The 24,925-nt window shown below is 39.1% G+C and overlaps 1 protein-coding gene across 1 annotated transcript in view; it reads left to right on the forward strand.

Moving 5' to 3' along the window:
• The window catches only part of pcloa (piccolo presynaptic cytomatrix protein a), a 152,963-nt gene that overhangs the window by 68,434 nt on the left and 59,604 nt on the right, over positions 1 to 24,925 (forward strand). Inside the window, exons 8-13 of the mRNA XM_060903536.1 lie at positions 1,051 to 1,119; positions 3,888 to 3,964; positions 4,252 to 4,327; positions 8,485 to 8,610; positions 19,299 to 19,407; positions 19,527 to 19,591. Of these exons, the coding sequence (XP_060759519.1) occupies positions 1,051 to 1,119; positions 3,888 to 3,964; positions 4,252 to 4,327; positions 8,485 to 8,610; positions 19,299 to 19,407; positions 19,527 to 19,591 (522 nt within the window). The remainder of the gene's footprint in view (positions 1 to 1,050; positions 1,120 to 3,887; positions 3,965 to 4,251; positions 4,328 to 8,484; positions 8,611 to 19,298; positions 19,408 to 19,526; positions 19,592 to 24,925) is intronic.

Raw genomic sequence — 24,925 nt, forward strand, 5'->3', positions numbered from 1 at the left:
CAATTAGCAGTTGACTACTGAGAAAATTTGTAATGCCATATAGAAATGTAGAACAGTGATGCAGATTGACCATTCCTATCTATCTGCATATTCTTCATTGTCTCTTCCTTCTGCAATTGCAACATGTAGATATGTTTAATTTCTGTGGTTAGCTACCAACTACTACCTAAATACTACTAACTAACTACTTTCTGAATCTAATGGCTCAGGGTCTCCACATAGATGTTGTCAATCGACTGTAAGTAAAATCAATGTAAATGTAAAAGTAAATTCCATATACAAGGTATCTGAACTTATAATATTCTGATTGGCTGGTGAGTATGAATATTTAAAATTAGATCTCCATTTAATCCTAAATACCCATAACCTAAAGAACATAAAGAGGGCAAACTGTGAGTTCACAAAAATAAAAAAAAAATTTTTTAAATCTAATAATACATCCACTTTATTATTTGCTGGCCTTAGAGTTTTAGTGTTAGCCGTATTGTTGAATGATTGTGCTCATTTTATTAAATTATTAGAGTTTATTTGTATTTAGGTTTCCGTTCACGTAATAAGCTGTTAATATCCGAAAATTTAGACACGTGCTTCATTTTACAACATGGCAAAAACAGTCCTCTCAGTCCTTTTTGTTGTACTTTTGTTGAATTGACCTAAGCTATTATCTCTTAATCTTTGAATGCATGCATGTTTTGTGCTCTTACAATATTAAATAAATGAATTGCATGTATTTTCCTTTTGTTTGTGAATAAACTTGCTTGCTTGCTTGCATGATGGTCGACACACTTCTGCATGCCATGCTTTTCTTATTCTTATGCTATAAATTGCTCATTTCCATATACATTATTTATTGATGCATAAACTGTAAATGATGGCATTTACACATTATAGTGCACCAATAATTATATTATTTGTAAGTTAATATTATGCAAATTCAGCGATAGTTCATATCTAATTTAATTTTATTTTTTGGTCTCCACCCATTTAATACCATATGATGAATGCATCATATGTTCCATATGGAAGTAAATGCATTTGCCTTGGTTACAGCACTAAGTGAATCCCTGGTGGGTCTGAACAGAGATGATCCAGGAAACACACATGAAAATGTCACAGACGGTAGAGTATGACCACCTTAGCTTTCCGCTCCCCCCATCCCTCCCTTCTAACACCCACCATTTACCCGCCCTCTCACACCCAGTACTAAGCCTACCCACTGTACCATAACCACCCAACTCCCAATCACCCATAAGCCCATGGTCCACTGTATTGACTGAAAATTCATCTCCATGACAACATATGGGGAGTACGAAAAGCACACATTAATACTGTATGTGCAGTAGTGGATCAATGCGTTTTTGTTGCATGCTCCGCTCCCTAAACATAACCCAATTTTTCTAACTAGGCTCCAATACCAACACTATAGCGTATAAACAATGTCTCACCTGTGAGTCATTTACATGTCAAGATTTCTTGATTTAGTAAATACATTGCAAATATGTTACTTCATTACTTATACAGTATCTTTAAAAACATTAAAATAATTAAGCTTCATATTTTACCAAATTAATAGACGGTCTTCATTTTCGTTTCATGGTATGTTTGACTGTCTAGGTTCCAAAAGATCAGGGGTGGGTTTCCCAAAAGCATCGCAGCACAAAGATCATCGTTAAATGGTAGAGCGAGCAGCACAATGAACACTCTCTCTCCTAGTTAAGACGCTCTTAGTGGTAAGAGGCTTTCGGGAAACCCACCGCAGATTGGTAACTACAGTATGGCTCACATACACATTTTTTATGTTTGTTTACTCCATGATAGAGCCAACTCCAGAATTATTGGTACACTGGGGCCCAAAGAACAAAATTTTACAACCCCAATTCCAAAAAAGTTGGGACGCTGTGTAAACTGTAAATAAAAACAGAATGCGATAATTTGCAAATCATGGAAACCCTATATTTCATTGAAAAGAGAACAAAGACAACATATCACATGTTGAAACTGAGAAATTTTATTTTATTTTTTTTAAATATATGCTCATTTTGAATTTGATGTCAGCAACAAGTTTCAAAAAAGTTAGGACAGGGGCATGTTTACCACTGTGTTGCATTGCCTCTACTTTTAACAACACTCTGGAAACATTTGGGAACTGAAGAGACCAATTGCTGTAGTTTTGAAAGAGAAATGCTGTCCCATTCTTGCCTGATACACAATTTCAGTTTCTCATGGTGTCCTTTGTCATATTTTGTGCTTCGTAATGCGCCAAATGTTTTAAATGGGAGACAGGTCTGGACTGCAGGCAGGCCAGTTTAGCACCCAGACTCTTTTACTATGGAGCCATGCAGTTTTAATATGTGCTGAAAGCGGTTTGGCATTGTCTTGCTGAAAGAAGGAAGGTCTTCTCTGAAAGATTTTGTCTGGATGGCAGCATATTGCTCTGAAACATGTACCGTATATATTATTCAGCATTAATGATGCCTGCCCAGATGTACAAGCTACCCATGTCGTGTGCACTAATGCACCCTCATACCATCACAGATGCCGTGCACTGATAACAAGCCGGATGGTCCCTCTCCTCTTTAGCCTGGAGGACGTGGTGTCCATGATTTCTAAAAAGAGTTCTGACTGAATTCTAAAAGAATTCATGTTGCTGACCTGCTGCCAATTCACCAAATTTGGTTTTTTTTTAAGCATTACACAACTTTTTCAGTCTTTTGTTGCCCCTGTCCCAACTTTTCTGAAACATGTTACTGACATCAAATTCAAAATGAGCATATATTTTTCAAAAAACAATACAATTTCTCAGTTTCAACATTTCATATGTTGTCTTTGTAATATTTTTCAATGAAATGTAGGTTTTCCATGATTTGCAAATCTTCACATTCTGTTTTTATTTATGTTTTACACGGTGTCCCAACTTTTTTGGAATTGAGGTTGAGTATATGTAAAGTACATCTAATGGTATAGGATTTTTCCCAGTGAAAATATTGATTTCAAAATTATTAAAACTCACACATTTTATATTTAAGCCCGCTATAAGTTTGAGACCACTTGTCTTGGGCAATCCTCTGTGCAGAACGTTTCCAGGTTCTTTACATTCCTAGGTTCGGGCATGTGGATTGGCTTTTTTGATTTCTGACTACAGTTTTATAACAGAGCTGAAATCCAGAGACGGGCATGCACAACTGCAAATTCCTGTTTCTTGCAGTTTGCATGGATTTGGATATACAGTAGTTTCATTTCAGGCTCATTATTTTGTTGAAAGACTAATACAGCCGAGTTGTAACCTCCTGGGAGAGGCAAAGTTTGGGGCTAAATCCTAAATGTACTAAGCGGAATTCTTGATGCCATCAGTTATCACAAAAGTACTTGGATGACTAGCTTCTACCACGACCACTACCTGTTTATAATGTTAATTTTTTGGTTTGTTTGTTTGTTTGTTTGTTTTGTTCATAGGTGTTAAAAAATGTCTAAATAGATTATTTCTCGACTACATCCTAGAAGGTACAGAAAATTCTCTTGAAGAGAAATATCTTTCCATATTCTACTGAGACAGCAGTACAGCTCTGACTTTACTGTCGTTATCTCTTCCATGTGATTTAAAACCACTGGGCAGAATTGCACAAGGGCTTGTCCTTATTTGGTTTATTTTTTTGTCCCCAATTTGTACTGACATAAAAACCACAGATATTCCCCACTGCACGATATCCTGTGTGTGCATGTTTGGAAAATACAAGATTAATAGTAACCTTGATTGGACCCTCTGTACAGTGTACCTGTCTCCAGTGTTTATTTTTAACCCTTATGCCTGGAAAGAATTGCTAGGGTTCTGATTTATAAACCGGTGAGCAGTTTTTAATGGGGTTGATTCTAATCTGATTATTCTAAAGCATACCATCTCCGTCGGGAAGAGACTGACTGGTTTGACAAGCCACGAGAGGATGGACAGGGCTTGGACAGGAGACAGGTGAAGAATAACTCAACTTTCAAACACAAGCACATGAAACACATCGGTACAGTAAACGTCTTTGTACTACAATCTGCTATTTCAGACATCTACTCTTAAATGTGACCGACACAATAAGACAGAAGAACGTTTTAGAGAACATGCACTGATTGTTCCTCGACTGCAGCAATGAGCAGACAATGCAAATGCGGTTATTAATTCATGACATAGTACTAGTCACAGTGTTTCTGTTGTGGAAACTAGGTGTCTCTGTGTGAAACTGTCTGTGCTTTTATGATGTGGTGCAGATGAAGTCCCAGCAGTACCCATTTTCCTATGCAAGAATAAAGCTACAAAGGGATCCTAAAGACCGCAGTGTGTCAGGTAAATTATTACTGTCAGTCCTCACTGGATAGCACTTATTATATTCGAACATTACATGAGAAATACGAATGGAAAAAATTATCTCATTATTTAACGTGTATATACTGTATGTATGTATAGACACGAGTGTGTTACTGTGAAATACACCACTCGTATTTTTCATACAAACTACAACCATGAGATATTTTTCAATATCCTCACCGGTGAGGAAATCAGTGAATTGTTTTTGATAAATTTGGGTACTTTTTGTGAATGTGTCTGTATAATAAAAAGAAAATCACACATTGACTTGAAGATATGAAGCTTATCTTCTCATGTTGAAAAACTCATGTTTCATATGAAATACATCACAGATCTGAGTGACATATTTAAATAATATCGGCTGGATTTTGTTCGTGGTATATCAGATATATTCCATACAGCTAGCATGATATTAAATGAGTCAAAGACGAGTAGCTGAATGGAATATATCTGACAGACCACAAAAAAAGCCAACCCATATTATTATTATTATTATTATTATTATTATTATTATTCCTTTCGGGTGTTCAATGCGTCTTTCTCTTTCAAAATTCCCTCAAAATCTTCCATATTTACCAAAACAAACCTGGCGGCCATGTTTGTTTACAAATTGTCACAGTCGCTCACTAGTGCGGAAGTTTTACGTCTCCGACGTATGACGTCATGTTGTCTTGACAACCATGCAATATCGTAAACCGTATTCAACGCTCATTCTCCATTGGGTAGAGTGATGTAATATACGTAGGATAAGCGATATGCTAACAATATTGCATGCTATAAAACCAGATGAATGGAACCTGCTACAAGGGAATAGAACATGTTTTTATTCCATCGAGAAAGTGTCCTGTATGTATAATATTTCCCGATATTTCGCTCTGATGACATCACTCCAAGGATTTTCCCACTGACTTGTCAAAATGGCAAACCGGTTCAAAATTAAAATTCTTTCGATTAACTTGTGTTTTTTTGTGTGTGGCCAGCTATATAATAAGCAGCAAAGTTTGTTTGTTTGTCTTGAGCTAACATCACCATTTCTCGATGGATTTTCACCAAATTTGGCAAGTAGGTCCTGGGATGACCCGGAATTTTTCAGATATAAGCAAAATTCATGTGCAGGCCCCAGGGAGGTCCCTGGGGGGCACAACATCCACCCACCCCCTCCCTCAATGCCTTTCACGTTACATTTATCAACACAAACTCTTGACAGATCTTCACTAAACTTAGCACATAGGTACAGGAGATAGCCACAATTTGACAGAACTGGAAAATTCCATATTTGGACCCCAGGGGGGCCCTGGTGGGCCCCTGTGTGGTGGGCGTTTGGATTTTTGTTCATCTTGGGTTAACATCACCATTTCTCGACGGATCTTCACCAAATTTGACATGGAAGTCTGGGGGCAACCCAGAATTTTCCAAAACCCGAGCAACGCCTGGGTAACCTGCTAGTATAATATAAAGAACATTACATGGTGGCGTGAACATATGAAGTTTATCGCTTCGCTTTGCTCACTCGTGAAACATACATTCACCACTTGAAGATCAACTTTATATTAATAAAGTATATTAAGTATTTATATTAATATGCACATTAATGAAACAATCTACAATACCTAATAAGCTGACTATACTGTAAATCTATGAAAACTGTTACAAATGAATAGGCCAAGTAAAATACACATTTTTAAGTTGGATTTAAAAACACCTAGGCTAAACCATTTTAGGAGATTAGCAAGATATGCTCAAAATAAACAAGTTACAGCTATGAGCTACAAATATAACATGAAGGACTTTTCATCAGTTCAGAATTGACTAATAGTCAACTAAATGTCTGTGATAGCATCCTTTCTTTTCATGGTAAGGACATGGGCTGATGCATTTTGTACTAGATGACGCTTACATATAAAGACATCAGGGAAGCCAAATCTGGCCAAAACAATGAGTATAACTGAGTACCGTCCGCTCAAAAATGCAAATAAATAACATGAAAAGTTGTGAATGTTTTACACTGTTTTATGTTACAAAATAACTCTTTCATGGCTTTCACAGTTTGTTTTGAGCGTCTTCTTCAGCCTGTATGTAATTAGTCCACTAACAATGTAAATGCTTTGCCCAAGACAAATGGGCAGTTTATGCTATTATGCAATTTATGCTTTTATGCTATTTTTCCTTTCTTGGAAACATGGATAAATATTGGAACTGGGCAGATATTTTGTGGCATGCCAGTGAGTTGGCACATTTCTTCTTTATTAGTCATTAAAGCCCAAACTGGCATTAAATACACATCAGATTATCCTCATAATTAAGTACTGTTGAACAAACAAGCTCTGTGTTTGCAAATGGAAGCCATGATGTATGTGCCATTCTGTGACGACCTAATTTGTTGTATTTTATGCACATTTAAGTTGGGTAATGGTCAACTAAAAATGTAATTGTGGGTGTAAAATGTACCATATAAGCATTTATACTAAACTGAAAGTCTTATGTATTAAGACTTTCAGCCAAGTATGTACTTGAGTGAAAGGCAAAAAGGTGCTGCTTTTAAATGCATTAAAAAGATGTTTTGATTAAATTAAGTACATCACGGTAGATGACAGATTGGAATGATTTGTGATAGTTTTCTCGAGATTAATGAACTTGGTTGGATGCTTTGAACTGAATGCAAATAAAATGAGTTGGAGCCCATGTATTGATGGCGCTACACACACACACACACACACACACACACACACACACACACAGAGTCATTTGAAGATAGAAATGTCAGGAATAAAATGTTTTTTTTCCCCCTTGGAAATTCAATTAAGTAAGAGTTAAAGTATTTCAATAACACTCAAGTAAAGTATAAGTACCCCAATATAATATTTAAGTATAGTAAGAAGATATAGTTTTTATCCCCTGTTGACCGAAAGGCCTGAAGAGAGTTGATTTCCATGGCGATTTCTATCCGTCCATCCTGGGAAGGGTGCTCACCTTCTGAAATCAACTCGTCTCACAATTTTTGGAGGAATTTCACAAAACATGGCAGGATTCTTTCTTATATGTCGGTAATACGCATATCGTAATTTCATTCAATTCGGTCACATTTTACCAGAGTTACAGCCCTTAATTAACAAAATTATAATTTGACAATTTCATGAGAGTGTTTTCCTTCTGAAATTAACTCCTCTCACAATTTTTGGAGGAATTTGACCAAACTTGGCAAGCGGCATTGTTATATGTCGGTACTATGCATATTGTAATTTTGATAAATTCAGTCACATTTTACCAGAGTTGTGGCCCTTGATTAACAACCTTGTACTTTCACAATTTCATGAAGGTGTGCTTGCCTTCTAACATCAACTCCTTTCACAATTTCTGGACGAATTTCTCAAAGCTTGGCAAAAGGCCTTGTTATATGACGGTAATACACATATTGCGATTTAATTTTGTTTGTGAAAATTTTACCAGAGTTTTGACCCTTGATTAAATAACTTGTACTTTGACAATTTCATGAGTTGTACGTTCTACTACAATCAACTCCTCTCACAATTTGTGGAGGAATTTCACCAAACTTGGCAAAAGGCTTTGTTATATGACAGCTATACACATACTGAAATTTTGTTAAATTTGGGCAAATTTTACCAGAGTTATGCCCTTGATTATTAACAAACTTGTACTTTGGCAATTTCATTAAGGTGTGCTTGCTTTCTGAAATCAACTTCCCTCACAATTTTTATAATCCCCCGCTGGCCGAAAGGCCCAAAGGGTGATTATGTCGTGGCGATGTCCAGCCATCTGTCCATCCCAGGAAGGGTACTCACCTTCTGAAATCAACTCCTCTCACAATTTTTGGAGGAATTTCATGAAACTTGACAGGATTCTTTGTTACATGTCGGTAATATGCATATTGCAATTTCGTTCAATTCAGTCACATTTTACCAGAGTTATGGCCGAGCTGCCAGCGGGGGATTGTGCTCTCTTGTTGTTATTGCAATTATGATGGGTTTGGAACTAAAATACTTACAATAAACCGAAGTGCGAATGTACTGAGTCCTAATTTGCATATGAGTTGTTACATACTATTTATCATGTTAGTAAATGTACTTGAAGTCAAAATGAGATGCCTTTAATTTAAGGTCTTTGCAATGGGCCTGCAGGCAACGGACTGGGCATCCGTATAATCGGGGGTAAAGAGGTTCCAGGCAGTGATGGAGAGATCGGAGCATACGTGGCCAAAGTCTTACCTGGAGGAGCAGCAGAACAGTCTGGAAAGATTGTGGAAGGTAAAGCTTTGAAAGAAGAGTGCATTTTTATTTGAGAAAGCTATTTTTATTTGTTTCACTGATCGTGAAGTTTAAAAGCTGTACCATGAACCTACCCAAAGTGTCAGATCTTCACCGAAAAGATCAGCCCTGTGACATTAAACATGGTTTGATGTAATGCTTGAATGAGGAGGACTGGAAAAAGAAATAAATAGATCTGTATCTGCATGGTGATTCGTCACCTTCAGGCAGCAGGAATGAGTCATTTGTAAAGTGAAGAGGTATAACGATAGATGAAGCCAGGAATAAGCTGCAGTAGGGTTTCTATAGTCAAATTGTGTTTTTATGTGATGGCATGTGTTTTCCCAGCTTCACTGTGGGTTTCAGAGACAGACAGATGTTTATCTCATGCATGAAGGAGCACATAGTTTTGACATTCTAAAAAAAAAGCCTTATTTTCTTAAATCCACCCTGTAGCCACTTAATTTAAAATGTTTAGTAAAGATGACAGGAGAGTAAACAGAGTGTGCACTACCAGTCAAAAGTTTGCACATGCATTGTGTGGGTGTGTGTGTTTTAATAATTAAGCTATCAAAACTATAAAACATCTGTGATATAAGTGTTAAACAAATCAGAAACCATCTTATATTTTAGATTCTTCAAACTCACACCTCTTTGCCTTTAGACAACAGATTTGCTCTATGTTTCTTTCCATTCTTTCAACCAGCTTCATCCTTTAACCCTTTGATGCAAAACATATGCACACCCCTTCTAATGCACAACATGGGTCACAAATGACCCGCATTCATTTTCCAGGTTATTTCATGCTGACTGAGTTTTTCTTTGCTCTATCTTTTGAAACCAATTTATTTTATGATTGAATATTCCAAGTATTCTTTAAATATCTTGTTTTTAATTACCACAAATCATTAATTTAATTTTTCCTTTCCTACTTTATGAACAAAAGTACTTTTTATATTACTGCACATGGGTCATCCAAGTGTGATTTAAAATTAAATGTCTTAATACTATAATAATAATTTGTTTCAAGTAATTACTTTAGCAGTGAATGGGGCCAGTTATTTATTTATTAACTATGTAGTTAGCTAAGCCAACTACAATAAAATTAGCTAACTAAAGTAGAATATGTCAACAGCTCGGTAGCTAATAGTAATTACTTCTAACTTTCTGACAAGTAATCTACTCACTCTCAAGGGAACCTAAACATAATCAATTTTTTTTCTAAGGTAATGTTCAAACAATTGAAAAACATTACTTCCATGTATTAGATGGGCAAAGGGCGCTGTGCTGAGCTGTGAAATGTCTGACACAAGCACAATTCACAGTTCCCACCAAACGCTGGAGTAAATGCATGCGGGTCGGTTCTGACCCATGTGTGTAAACTTGATGTAGAATTACAAAAGCTGTGCTTGTTCATAACTTAAGAAAGGAAAAATAAAAATGATGATTTGTGCTAAACAAAAACAAGATATTTACTGCATATTTGGAAAAGTAAATGACAAAATGAATTTATTTCAAAAGTAGATCATAGAAACACTCAGCCATACATGAAATAACCTGGAAAATGAATGCAGGTCGTTTTTGACCCATGTTGTGCATTAGAAGGGTAGTGATACAAAAAGGGTTTTTATTCAAAAAGTAAGAAAGGAAAAAATAAAATAAGGATGTACGATGATCAAAAACAAGTTAATTGAGGGATACCTTGAATACTGAATGATGGAATTAATTTATTGCAAAGATATAGAAGATAAAAACTCAGCCGGGTCACTTTTGACCCATGTTTTGCATCAAAGGGTTAATCACCTGAGATGTTTTTTTCTTTTTTCCCAACAGTCTTGAAGGATTTGCCACATATGCTGAGCACTTTTATTCTATCCACAGTCACTAGATATGAGCAATCGCGCACTCTGATTGGCTACCCTGATACTAGGATATCAGCTCATATACCGTGAGTAGAGAAAAACAAAATGGTGGAGTGTGTTGCTGAACCAACCGAAGACAAAATAAAAACTCTACTCAAAAACAAACCCCCAGAAATTGTTCTCAAGTATTTAAAAGAAACAGAAATAGTGAAAAGAATATTGTTTTTTGTTTGTTTTTCCCCCCCAATATCTCCTGTTCCACACTCCAGCCCAGTCGGTGAAATACAAAAAAAGAAACAAAATATGGAATGAAAGTATTTTATGGTAAGAATATATCTTTATTATTTTTCAAGGATTATTATGATAGCATTTCACAAATTGCTCCTGTCATTTAGCCAGTTTGTTTACATTCTAAGCGGAAATGATTTTGTCGGACGTTTTGTATAAAGTTTTTATTGATTGAATTTGCAAAAAAATAAAAAACATCCATTTCTGAAAATCCAGTGAATGTGGATAGAATGAAAGTTATTCCACTCAATCTGGTCGTACATGGCTTATAGCCAACTCGGCGCTACATGCCTCATCGACTATCAGCTCATGTACGACTCGATTTTGTGGAATAACTGTTAAATATGCTCCTTTTCCTTCACTCTGCAGTCCAGAAGTATTACAAATAAATAGGCCAAGTTAAAGTTATATTTCTAAGCTGGATTTAAAAACACCTAGGCTGTACTGTTTCAAGAGATTGATCGATCGAGCGATCGATCAATCGATCGATCCCAGGCTGGGAAACTGTTTTGTTACAGCAGCAAGTTATCAGACATGTGAAAAGAAAAAGACACACTGTACAACATAAAATAGAATTTAGAAGAAAAAAAGATTCCAAGAACAAGTCGACTATACAATATACAGATAAAAGTCCATCCATCCATTATCTGTAGCCGCTTATCCTGTGCAGGGTCGCGTGCAAGCTGGAGCCTATCCCAGCTGACTATGGGTGAGAGGCGGGGTACACCCTGGACAAGTCGTCAGATCATCATAGGGCTGAAACATAGAGACAAACAACTGTTCACACCTACGGTCAATTTAGAGTCACCAGTTAACCTAACCTGCATGTCTTTGGACTGTTGGGGAAACCGGCGCACCCGGAGGAAACCCACGCGGACACGGGGAGAACATGCAAACTCCGCACAGAAAGGCCCCCATCAGGTACTGGGTTCAAACTGAGAACCTTCTTGCTATGAGGTGACAGTGCTAACCACTGCACCACCGTGCCGCCCACAGATAAAAATGTAACGATAAAAAATATATATCTATAAATGTGCTTTGTACGTGTGAATGTGCATTAATAGTGCTCAAAACAAGAATTGTAATAAATGAAGATAAAAACCGTGCAAAGGTGGTAGTACTGAACGGAAGCTAGATAAATAAATAAATAAATAAATAAATAACAACAAATCAACTCTAATGGTGCAAAGTGACTAATGATCTCATCTCACCTCATTATCTGTAGCCGCTTTATCCTGTTCTCCAGGGTCGCAGGCAAGCTGGAGCCTATCCCAGCTGACTATGGGCGAAAGGCGGGGTACACCCTGGACAAGTCGCCAGGTCATCACAGGGCTGACACATATGGCCCTTTTCCACTACCCTTTTTCAGCTCACTTCAGCTCGCTTCAGCTCACTTCAGCCCGACACGGCTCGCGTTTCGACTACCAAAAACCAGCACGACTCGGCTCGCTTCAGCCCTGCTTAGCCCCTAAAACTCGCACCGTTTTGGAGCGGGGCTGAAGCGAGCCGAGTGAGGCTTGGGCGTGAGCAGACACTCCCCTGTGCACTGATTGGTGAGGAGGAGTGTCCTCACATGCCCACACACGCCCCGCGAGCACGCTGGGATCTGTAAACACCGTAAACCCGGAAGAAGGAGAATTACGAATTACGAGAATTTCTGAAGCCTTATGCGCCTCGCCTCATCTATACGCTCTTGCCAGTATCTGTCCGCGTTGTCAGTGACAACAAGCCACAGCACCAAGACCAGCAACACTAACGACTCCATGTCCTCCATGTTTATTGTTTACTCTCCGGGTCGTGAGACTACCGCTTAAAAGCTCACTGATGTCACTGTTTGCGCTGCTTAACGACATCACCTGACGTCCACCCACTTTCGCTAACTCCACCCAATGTGTCCACCCACTTCCAGCCAGCACGGTTCAGCGCGGTTGTAGTCGAAATGCAACTCCAACAGCCCTGCTCAGCCCGACTCAGCACGGCACGGCTCAGCCCGACTCAGCCGCGTTTGTAGTGGAAAAGCGGCAATAGACACAGACAACCGTTCACACCTACGGTCAATTTAGAGTCACCAGTTAACCTAACCTGCATGTCTTTGGACTGTGGGGGAAACCGGAGCACCTGGAGGAAACCCACGCGGACACGGGGAGAACATGCAAACTCCACACAGAAAGGCCCTCGCCGGCCACGGGGCTCGAACCCGGACCTTCTTGCTGTGAGGCGACAGCGCTAACCACTACACCACCGTGCCGCCCATGACTAATGATAGTAAACAAATATTCTGGCAGTACAAAAGTGACATTGGCAGTATATTTTCACGGTCAGTTCATCCCATCCCAACTCTTTTCACGTGGGCTTAATTCTGGTGACTACGAAGGTCCGATCATCTGCTACAGCACACCATCAATCTCCTTCATCCATAAATAACTCTTATACAGCCTTGAGGTGTGCTTGGGATCATTGTCTTGTTGAAAAACAAATGAAGGCCCAATTAAGAAGGAACCAGATGGCATGGCATGTTGCTGCAGTATGCTGTGGTAGTCATGCTGGTTAAATGCCTTCAGTTTTAAATAAATCACTGACAATATCACTACCACCTTCAAACCTTCATACCTCTATGTTCATCTGTTCACTTACTCGACGTCTCACCGAAAGCGCCAAAGTTGGACTCGTCACAGAATGAACAAAGGATAGATTTCCACAGCTGGCAGATTTCCAGTCTCACCTGCTTTTGTCTTATTTGTGTTCTTGATAAGTGGCTTCTTGACTGCAGTTCTATCATGAAGGCCTGATTCCTGCCCTGTGTTCGAAATCGCTCACTCGTTCACTAGTCCCTACTCCCTATATAGGGAATTACTATATAGAGGACTATATAGTGAGCTCGTTGGTAAAATGAAAAAAAAAAAAGTTTTCGGACACTAGTCCGTCCCGCTGGTATTTACGTCATTACTGTCGCACAATCGTGCCAGATCAGTCGGCTTGTGGGATTTCAAAATAATAAATAAATGCATTTACTTTTTTCGCGGTCCGGTTTCCATCAAATCCTGCGCTCTGATTGGCTGGCGAGCGGGTCCGTATCCTACGATACGGACCCCGGTTACAGACCTCTGGCGACTCGCTCGTTCACAACAACAACAAACATGGTAGCAATTTTTGTCAACATTTATTTTCGCATTTCTCAGGAGAATAGCATTAATTTTACAGCATGGATAGCGATAACGACAGTCTTCACAGCGAAAGCGAGTTTTACTACCCTGAGGAAGAAGAAATTAAAGAAAACATTTCAGGAGAAAGCTAAAAACCTGTAACTTGCTAACACCGAGCAAAAACATGGCTGAATCGTGAATGACTCAATTTTGTATAAATAGGGGACTACATAGGCGCCAAAATGTAGTTTTTTTCCTGCCATGGAAGTGCACTTGTATACTGAGGAGGAAGCCATTTGCATTACAGCTGTGAATGAGGATTCAAAATGGCGGCTCACCTCACCTCAGCTCGGCTCAGTTTTCTCTTTCGGGCGCTCTCTTTTTCTGTTAGAATTTGGTAAAGAAAAAGATAAATATATTATTTACCAGCTTAAGGTCGGTCCATATGCTGAAATACCGTGACCTCGGCCTTGAATACTGACCTCGGCCCAGAGGGCCTCGGTCTTGTACTTTCCAGACCTCAGTCACGGTATTTCACGATACGGACCTCCCAGCTGGTAAATAACACATATGCATTTTTGTGATAAATCCATATTATACTGAGCGTATTTCCCACATTCATCAATACAAAGTACCTGCATCTTTCAATTTTTTAAAATCAAGGCTGAATACTTTCTTCTTTGCCGCTGCCTTTTATTAAATCAAATTTGAGACTTTTAATTTGATTTCTTTCAGCGTGACCGCAGTGCATGATGGGATATATTGCTTTGGTTAGTGACCATCCGTTGTATGCTACTTTTCGTGATGCATTGTGGGATACTTTGAGTGCACTATATAGGGTGTAAATAATCCTCACTATCGTTTCGGACAGCACTACAAAATGGCGTCCTCACTATATAGTGCCCTCCATAGAGAGTTGGGAGCGATTTCAGACACAAGGCCTGAAGTTTCATCTCAATAGTTCATGTTAGAATTTATCAGAAACTTGAACTCAGCAAAACATTTATTCTATTAGCTTTAACAAGTGCAATTAATTGTCAGAGTCTGAGACCGGTATCTCTAATGTACTTATCATGAGCAGCTGAGGTAGCACTAGTTCTGCCTGTCCTGTGATGGAACCATTTTTGTCAGGGTGCGTAATGAATTTTGCAACAGCACTTGGAGGAACGTTTAGAAATCTATGAATTTTCCAGCTTGATATTTAATAATGGCCAGATATTTATCTTTACTCAATAAATCATTTCTTGCCATTTTATGGGCCCCTACAACCCCAATTATTCTATCCACATTCACTGGATATGAGCAGTCGCGCGTTCTGATTGGCTACTCTACTACTACTAGGATATCAGCTCATATACCGTGAGTAGAGAAAAACAAAATGGCGGCGCGTATTGCTGAGCCAACCGAGGACGAAATAAAAACTACTTGAAAAGAAAACCCAATGAAACAAAAACTGCATGTCATCTCCTTTAAAACTGAAGTGATGGACTGGAGATGTGCCTGACGTTCTCACTTCTAGCTCTTTTTCAACAGATCATTCAGTCTAATAACTAACCATAGCATTTTTGGCTGTTCATATGAATAAGCTTTCACTCTGTGGCTCCACTCTAATCATATCACCTGAGTACAAATGTCTATTTTTTACACATAGCTTTAATGTAACTGTCAGAATGTGTTCGATTACATGAGGATCCTGGCATTTGACGATCCACGGACTAGCGTATCATGTTTTGTTCTATCCACATTCACTGGATATGAGCAATTGCACGCTCTGATTGGCTACTTTACTACTAGGATATCAGCTCATATACCACGAGTAGAGGAAAACAAATGGCGGAGCATGTTGCTGAATCAACCGAGGGCGAAATAAAAGCTCTACTCGAAAACAAAACCCCAAAAAATACAAAAAAAGCAACAAAATATGGAATAAAAGTATTTGATGGTAAGACCATACTCGTATCTTTTTTTATTTTTCAAGAATTATTATTATAATTATTATTATTATTATTATTATTGCATTTTTCACAAATTGCTACTGTCGTTTCGCTGGTTTGTTTACATTCTACTCGGAAATGATTTTGTCAGATGTTTTGGATAAAGTTTTTATTGATCTAATTTGCAAAAAATAAAATTAAAAATGCTCTCTTTCTCAAAATCCAATGAACGTGGATAGAATAAAAGAGTTATTCAGTTCAATCTTGTCGTACATAGGTTATAGCCAGCTATCAGCTCATGTACGACTCGATTTCGTGGAATAACTGTTAAATAATGGCCTTCTACCAAATGAGGTTCCTTATACCTGATACTTATACAACTACTACCTTGATACAATACAGATGACGGGCAGAAATGCATCATCAAGGAAAGGCAGTACACCAAGGAGCTTGTAACGAGGTACACAGAGTAATTAGGATGAGATGAGATCATGAGCAAGCCAAAGTCAAAGATTTAATCAATCATGAAAGTCAAAGATTTAATAAATCATGCAATGTTGAGCATGTGTTTAATGTAGCGTGTAGCTGTCTAGGAGTTGTCCGTGATTTATGAGCGTGATTTATCAGATTGATTAGTTCAGTAGATTTCATGAAGATTGTACTAAATTATAGTCATCAAATTTTAGTACCATCGCTCAGCCCTGTTTGTCATTCACACAAGTCAGAGCTGCCTGGCCATCTTCTGGTCAAAAATTTATGGTAGAATCATTACTGTATAACTTTATAGGTCTTTTCTGGCCCCGAAATTAACTCCTGTTGCCTGTTTTATTCGTTATAAATTTTGTTACCTTTATTGACCACAGTTGTAGCTGACAGGGAATACTAATGATGTGCCTTTCTCCTGGTACAAGATTGCACACAAGGGAGCTGTAAATTAGGACTGCTTTGGCTTTGTCTATTCTGTAGAAAGAGAGAGGGAAGAAATCACACAGCGCTGTCTCTATCTGGGCTTGAGCTTTTTTACGAGGCCTGGGTAAACAGCTGGGCTTTTTCTGGCCGTCTGGAGCCTTCTTTTCTACTGATGTCACTCATCTTTCTGTTGTGATGTCCTTTTATTTCTTTCTGGTCCTTTATATTTCCTAATATTGTATTAGTCTTCACTTCAGGTTTTTATTTTTCTTATTTTTTTTTAAAAATAGATAATATACTACAGGTAGAAACAACAATTTTGGTCATGTCAATCATTTTTCAGATTTCTCATCTCATCTCATTATCTCTAGCCGCTTTATCCTTCTACAGGGTCGCAGGCAAGCTGGAGCCTATCCCAGCTGACTACGGGTGAAAGGCGGGGTACACCCTGGACAAGTCGCCAGGTCATCACAGGGCTGACACATAGACACAGACAACCATTCACACTCACATTCACACCTACGGTCAATTTAGAGTCACCAGTTAACCTAACCTGCATGTCTTTGGACTGTGGGGGAAACCGGAGCACCCGGAGGAAACCCACGCGGACACGGGGAGAACATGCAAACTCCACACAGAAAGGCCCTCGCCGGCCCCAGGGCTCGAACCCAGGACCTTCTTGCTGTGAGGTGACAGCGCTAACCACTACACCACCGTGCCACCTTTTTCAGATTTATTTATTTATATATTTATTTATTTTTGGGATAAACGAATCTTCTCGTCAAGTAATAAAATTACCCAAACTTGACTTGCCGACTTACAACCACCACATTATCTCTGATGAATGTTTTAAGCTCCACCCACTTCTCAATCTAGTCATGTCATACTGTTTATCCCTAAAATAAAAGAAGTGTTGCCAGGCAAAACAAACCTCGCCCGGCGGCACTTATTTTATACCTATATGTTGATCATGGTAATATTTCTCAATCATCAGCTGTCAAATCATAGTCCGATGGAAGTCCATGACCTTGAGTTTGACATTTCAAAGTCATTCAAGGCCAAAGGTCATGGCGGCAACTGAAAGCCCATATGGGACTTCTTATATGTTGATACTGGTGAACATCTGACTATCGTGAACCATTTTAAAGTGAGAGCCCTTTGAAAACCCATGACCTTGAGTTTGACCTTTCAAGGTCATTCAAGGTCAAAGACCATGGTGCCAAATGAAAACCCATATGGTACTTCCTATAAGTTGATAATGATAAATATCTGTCTACCATCAACCGTTTTCAAGTTACAGGCCTTTGAAAATCCATGACCTTAAGTTTGACCTTTCAGGGTCACTTAAGGTCAAAGATCATGGTGCCAAATGAAAGGAGGAATGGGCTAAAATTCCTCCAAGCCGGTGTGCAGGACTGATCAACAGTTACCGGAAACGTTTAGTTGTAGTTATTGCTGCACAACGGGGTCACACCAGATACTGAAAGCAAAGGTTCACATACTTTTGCCACTCACAGATATGTAATATTGGATCATTTTCCTCCATAAATAAATGACCAAGTACAATATTTTTGTCTCATTTGTTTAACTGGGTTCTCTTTATCTACTTTTAGGAGAGTCTGATGATGTTTTAGGTCATATTTATGCAGAAATATAGACAATTCTAAAGGGTTCACAAACTTTCAAGCACCACTGTGGCTGTTCTGTATTAGCCTTGATTAAGCAATAAAGTAAAATAAACATTTTAATTCGAACATCGTCCAATGACTAGATTTATGGTTGTATTATGTAAATTCATTCATATTTAAAATTGACAAATACTCATGCACGTAAATAAATGCAAATTTTTGAAAATGTCCCAATATGGAAAAAATATATACTTACAGGAACATCAACAATCCGCTGCTATGAATTCATTGTGATATCTTTTGTTTTTCAAACGAATTACATTATTCACCTGCAGTACCGTGCCTAAAACAAAGATTAAATCTGACCTTTTGCTATAACATTTGCCTCTTCTCTGTGTGAGCACCTTCCCAGTCCATCACATTCCACCCATGTAGCAAATGTCAAACGTTTCAGCACTGCATGTGAGCGTTGGAGGTGTGTGTGGTCGGCATGGATACAACAGCGCACAGACTTGATGTTCCACACTAAGGCTAAGCAGAAAAAGATAGTGTTAAAGAAGTGCGAACAGGACGTTCGGTTCCTTATCTGCACCTGTGAGAGGATGCATGTGTTGTGAGCAGTAACCACATCATGCGCTGACCCTGCAGGCATGCCAACGCTCTATCGCAGGGTGGGAGCACTGCGGCGTAGAAAGAGGGCTTACCTGGCCTACCTCAAGACTCGTTTTCACCTGTGTAAGTGCTCCGAGTCGGAGCCTGTGTTTGAGTTTGAGGTTGCTGTGGCCTGCACTGAACTTTTGCAATGCCTTTCTGAGTGTGTTTGTGCGTGCACAGTGTGTCATGGGAGTTTTTCACATGTAGTGATGTGGTGCTGCTCTTTCAAGCAATGTGTGTGTCACTAATCACGTGCATGTCTACGTGTAGGAATGCAGGTCCTGGAGTGGAATGGCATCTCTTTGTCTAGTAAAACCTATGAGGAGGTCCAGGTATTGGTCAGTCAGCAGTGTGCAGAAGCAGAGCTCTGCGTCAGACTGTAAGTATCAGAGTCTGTTTTTAATATCGATTCACGTATGATGTTTCATCTGGATCTAATTAGTCAGGTTTTAAGATTTAACCTGTGTCTAATGTCTCGTCTCATGTGTTTTGTGTTAGGGATCTGAACATGCTGTCGGACTCAGAGGGCTCACACTTAGACCTTCATGAGCAGACCAAAGCAGGTACGTAAGACTAAAATGTGCTCAGTTGGGAAGACTTTCATTGTCAGTACAGACTGTTAGGTATTACAGCGTGTGGCGGGATACAAGGTCGACTCTGTAAATTGGGCCAATTCAAAACATTATAATCAGAATCCATGGAGTAGATTTAAAAAAAAAAAAAAAAACAATGGGCAGGCGAAGTTGAACAGGATTAATCCATAATCAGAAATAAGGAATGGAATCTAAGCTCAAAACCAGGAAGTACAATAAACCAGAACAAAAAAAAAAAAAACTAGAAAATATACTCACCGGCCACTTTATTAGCAACACCATCCACCTGCTGTTTTATACAGTTCTCTAATCAGCCAATCCCCAAACATCTCATCTCATCTCATTATCTCTAGCCGCTTTATCCTTCTACAGGGTCGCAGGCAAGCTGGAGCCTATCCCAGCTGACTACGGGTGAAAGGCGGGGTACACCCTGGACAAGTCGCCAGGTCATCACAGGGCTGACACATAGACACAGACAACCATTCACACTCACATTCACACCTACGGTCAATTTAGAGTCACCAGTTAACCTAACCTGCATGTCTTTGGACTGTGGGGGAAACCGGAGCACCCGGAGGAAACCCACGCGGACACGGGGGGAACATGCAAACTCCGCACAGAAAGGCCCTCGCCGGCCACGGGGCTCGAACCCGGACCTTCTTGCTGTGAGGCGACAGCACTAACCACTACACCACCGTGCCGCCCGCCAGTGGACATATTTAAAATAAACATTAAATACGGCACAGATATATGTGAATGTCTTACTAAATGTGTTCGGCGATAGTTTTCTCATCTCATCTCATTATCTCTAGCCGCTTTATCCTTCTACAGGGTCGCAGGCAAGCTGGAGCCTATCCCAGCTGACTACGGGTGAAAGGCGGGGTACACCCTGGACAAGTCGCCAGGTCATCACAGGGCTGACACAGAGACACAGACAACCATTCACACCTACGGTCAATTTAGAGTCACCAGTTAACCTAACCTGCATGTCTTTGGACTGTGGGGGAAACCGGAGCACCCGGAGGAAATCCACGCGGACACGGGGAGAACATGCAAACTCCACAAAGAAAGGCCCTCGCCGGCCCCGGGGCTCGAACCCAGGACCTTCTTGCTGTGAGGCGACAGCGCTAACCACTACACCACCGTGCCGCCCCGGCGATAGTTTTATGAAAGTAAAATGTATTTATATTTAATTAAGGGTTTTTTTTTGGTATCCTTGTGCCGTCAAGTAGAAACAACATCGCCTCATATCTGGAAGGACTTACAGTAGCTCTAGGATTTGAGATTAAAATAAACAAATCACGAAAGTGATCTACAGAAATGCAAAATTAAAAAAAAAAACCTCCACCTGCCCTTAGACTTCTATTATACTTCTACATTACCATCAAGTCGACTCTTTTTTTCGTAGTACAGGAAAATGTGACACAATTCTTACCCAAATGATCCAATTCACTTCAATTCCATTGTATTTTATTCATACCAGTAGAGATTATTACAAAGCAGCTTCACAGAAATCCAAATGTGGATTTAAATCCCTAATGAACAGTGACTATAGACTCAAGGTAAACATGAGGAAGAAACCTTGACAGGACTCATCCTCTTCTGGGTGACAACAGATATTGGGATTATAAATCATGACAGTATGCAGGTGTAGAAAAGTAATGATAAACAGTATTACGTGTGTTGAAGTGATGTTATGTATGAACAGATGGTCAATAAGAGTCCTGGGATCAGCACAGGATATTCTTTATTATTCTATCCACGTTCACTGGAGATGAGCAATCGTGCGCTCTGATTGGCTACTCTACTACTAGGATATCAGCTCATATACCGTGAGTAGAGAAAAACAAAATGGCAGAGTGTTTTGCTGAACCAACCGAGTATGAAATAAAAACTACTCGAAAACAAAACCCCAAAAAATACAAACAAAGCAACAAAATATGGAATGAAAGTACAACCCCGATTCCAAAAAAGTTGGGACAAAGTACAAATTGTAAATAAAAACGGAATGCAATAATTTACAAATCTCAAAAACTGATATTATATTCACAATAGAACATAGACAACATATCAAATGTCGAAAGTGAGACATTTTGAAATTTCATGCCAAATATTGGCTCATTTGAAATTTCATGACAGCAACACATCTCAAAAAAGTTGGGACAGGGGCAATAAGAGGCTGGAAAAGTTAAAGGTACAAAAAAGGAACAGCTGGAGGACCAAATTGCAACTCATTAGGTCAATTGGCAATAGGTCATTAACATGACTGGGTATAAAAAGAGCATCTTGGAGTGGCAGCGGCTCTCAGAAGTAAAGATGGGAAGAGGATCACCAATCCCCCTAATTCTGCGCCGACAAATAGTGGAGCAATATCAGAAAGGAGTTTGACAGTGTAAAATTGCAAAGAGTTTGAACATATCATCATCTACAGTGCATAATATCATCAAAAGATTCAGAGAATCTGGAAGAATCTCTGTGCGTAAGGGTCAAGGCCGGAAAACCATACTGGGTGCCCGTGATCTTTGGGCCCTTAGACGGCACTGCATCACATACAGGCATGCTTCTGTATTGGAAATCACAAAATGGGCTCAGGAATATTTCCAGAGAACATTATCTGTGAACACAATTCACCGTGCCATCCGCCGTTGCCAGCTAAAACTCTATAGTTCAAAGAAGAAGCCGTATCTAAACATGATCCAGAAGCGCAGACGTCTTCTCTGGGCCAAGGCTCATTTAAAATGGACTGTGGCAAAGTGGAAAACTGTTCTGTGGTCAGACGAATCAAAATTTGAAGTTCTTTATGGAAATCAGGGACGCCGTGTCATTCGGACTAAAGAGGAGAAGGACGACCCAAGTTGTTATCAGCGCTCAGTTCAGAAGCCTGCATCTCTGATGGTATGGGGTTGCATTAGTGCATGTGGCATGGGCAGCTTACACATCTGGAAAGACACCATCAATGCTGAAAGGTATATCCAGGTTCTAGAGCAACATATGCTCCCATCCAGACGACGTCTCTTTCAGGGAAGACCTTGCATTTTCCAACATGACAATGCCAAACCACATACTGGATCAATTACAGCATCATGGCTGCGTAGAAGAAGGGTCCGGGTACTGAACTGGCCAGCCTGCAGTCCAGATCTTTCACCCATAGAAAACATTTGGCGCATCATAAAACGAAAGATACGACAAAAAAGACGTAAGACAGTTGAGCAACTAGAATCCTACATTAGACAAGAATGGGTTAACATTCCTATCCCTAAACTTGAGCAACTTGTCTCCTCAGTCCCCAGACGTTTACAGACTGTTGTAAAGAGAAAAGGGGATGTCTCACAGTGGTAAACATGGCCTTGTCCCAACTTTTTTGAGATGTGTTGTTGTCATGAAATTTAAAATCACCTAATTTTTCTCTTTAAATGATACATTTTCTCAGTTTAAACATTTGATATGTCATCTATGTTCTATTCTGAATAAAATATGGAATTTTGAAACTTCCACATCATTGCATTCCGTTTTTATTTACAATTTGTACTTTGTCCCAACTTTTTTGGAATCGGGGTTGTATTTGATGGTAAGAACGTATCTTTTTTTTTTTTCAAGAATTATTATGATAGCATTTTTGTGGCTATTGCCTCATAGAGGCGAAGCGAGGCAGTAGCCACTCTGTTATTGTGTTGTAAGAATGAATGTAACAATAGCGTATTGCACATATGCATAAGCATTACAATCACCAGAACGGCGAATCGTGATCTCGCGATACGAACAGTTGATCTCGCGTTATCAAAGATACACAAGAACGAGTAGTGAAGCCACGATGTCGTGTTGTAAGAATGAGTGTAACAATAATGCAACTTCATAACCAATCAGCACTTATCCTGATCAAGTTCGATTACCCATTCTACTTCTTGATAAACTTCAGAACCAATCAGAACCAGAAACGAAATAAGAGAAACCTCGTTTTAACTTCGTAGTATCAGAAGATAATCGGCAGATAAAAAGACAAACGAAATTCATCTCGTGGTTCTCCAAGGCTACTGATTCGATATCAAGTACATGGTGTTTATTTTAAGAACATTTACCTTTTGATTATCACAGCTTTTGTTTGGTTCTTCTGAAAGGTCAAATGAAAGGTTTTGTAAGTTTTTTTGGCAGATATACTGAGAAGCCAATATCAAACTTCTGCTGTTCGGTTTAATTTTTTTATTTAATTTTTTATTTTAGTCTTTACACTACACTTGTGAAACAAAATGTGCTCACTAGTACTAAATAATGATTCTAAGACAATTCATGAATAAGTGCTTTCTTACTATTTTGAAAATAGATATAGAGGTGGACAAAGTACCCATCTTCATTACTTAAGTCAAAGTACAGATCCCACTGGTCAAATGTTACTCCGATACAAGTGAAAGTTGTCCAGTCAAATTTTTACTGAAGTTAAAGTACTGAAGTACTTGCTTTTAAAAATACTTCAGTATTAAAAGTACATTTTCTGTCAACACATTGTTGTATTATTGCCACAACGCTTACAAAACCTAATGCTGTTACCAAAGACAGAAATGTGAATTCACAAAATGAACGCATGCTGTGCCATCATGGTGGTTTAATGTTAAACTACAGTAGCTAGTCAGTGAAACTCCACCTGACATGCTAGCAAACTCTTTTCAAACTCGAAATCATACTGGGTAGCTAATGCTACTAGAAAAGAAAGATTTCTACATTCTGTTTATTTGGCAAGATAGCATATTTCTGAAAGCACTTCAGATAAGTTAACATTATTTATGTTAGCGTAACTCCATTTTTACATGCTAACTAACAGTGTCCAAGTTAACTAGCGATGTGTTAACGTTAGCCAAATGTTAGTAAATGTATGGCAACTTGGTGGGCAAATCCATAGAAAGTCATTTGACTAACCAGACTGCATAGCTATTGCAACATTATCGCTAGCTCTAAAAGCACAGACAACTTTGTTGCAAGCTTTCTCTTGGAATAAAACATTTATATCCCTCAATATGCTTCCGCAGGTTGGACGGTGAGTTTTTGGAGGCCGTGATGTGGTTCACTTTTGGCAAACAAAGCAAACATTTAAAACAAAACGATTCTTTATTCCTTTCAGAAAACTGAAACATGGGTTCATGGGCCATGATTGCATGCATTCTTCAGAAGAACCGTCTCCTTCCATTCTGCCATCAACTGATCGTGTTCAAATAACGCTGCGGAGAAATCACTGAACTTGATTTTATGCAGTCTATGGATGTGATGTGACCCTAGTGATTAATGATCGGCTGTCGCAGTATCACCTGGGAAAAA

The sequence above is a fragment of the Neoarius graeffei genome, chromosome 21 (genome assembly GCF_027579695.1).
Source record: "Neoarius graeffei isolate fNeoGra1 chromosome 21, fNeoGra1.pri, whole genome shotgun sequence".
Lineage (NCBI taxonomy): Eukaryota > Metazoa > Chordata > Actinopteri > Siluriformes > Ariidae > Neoarius > Neoarius graeffei.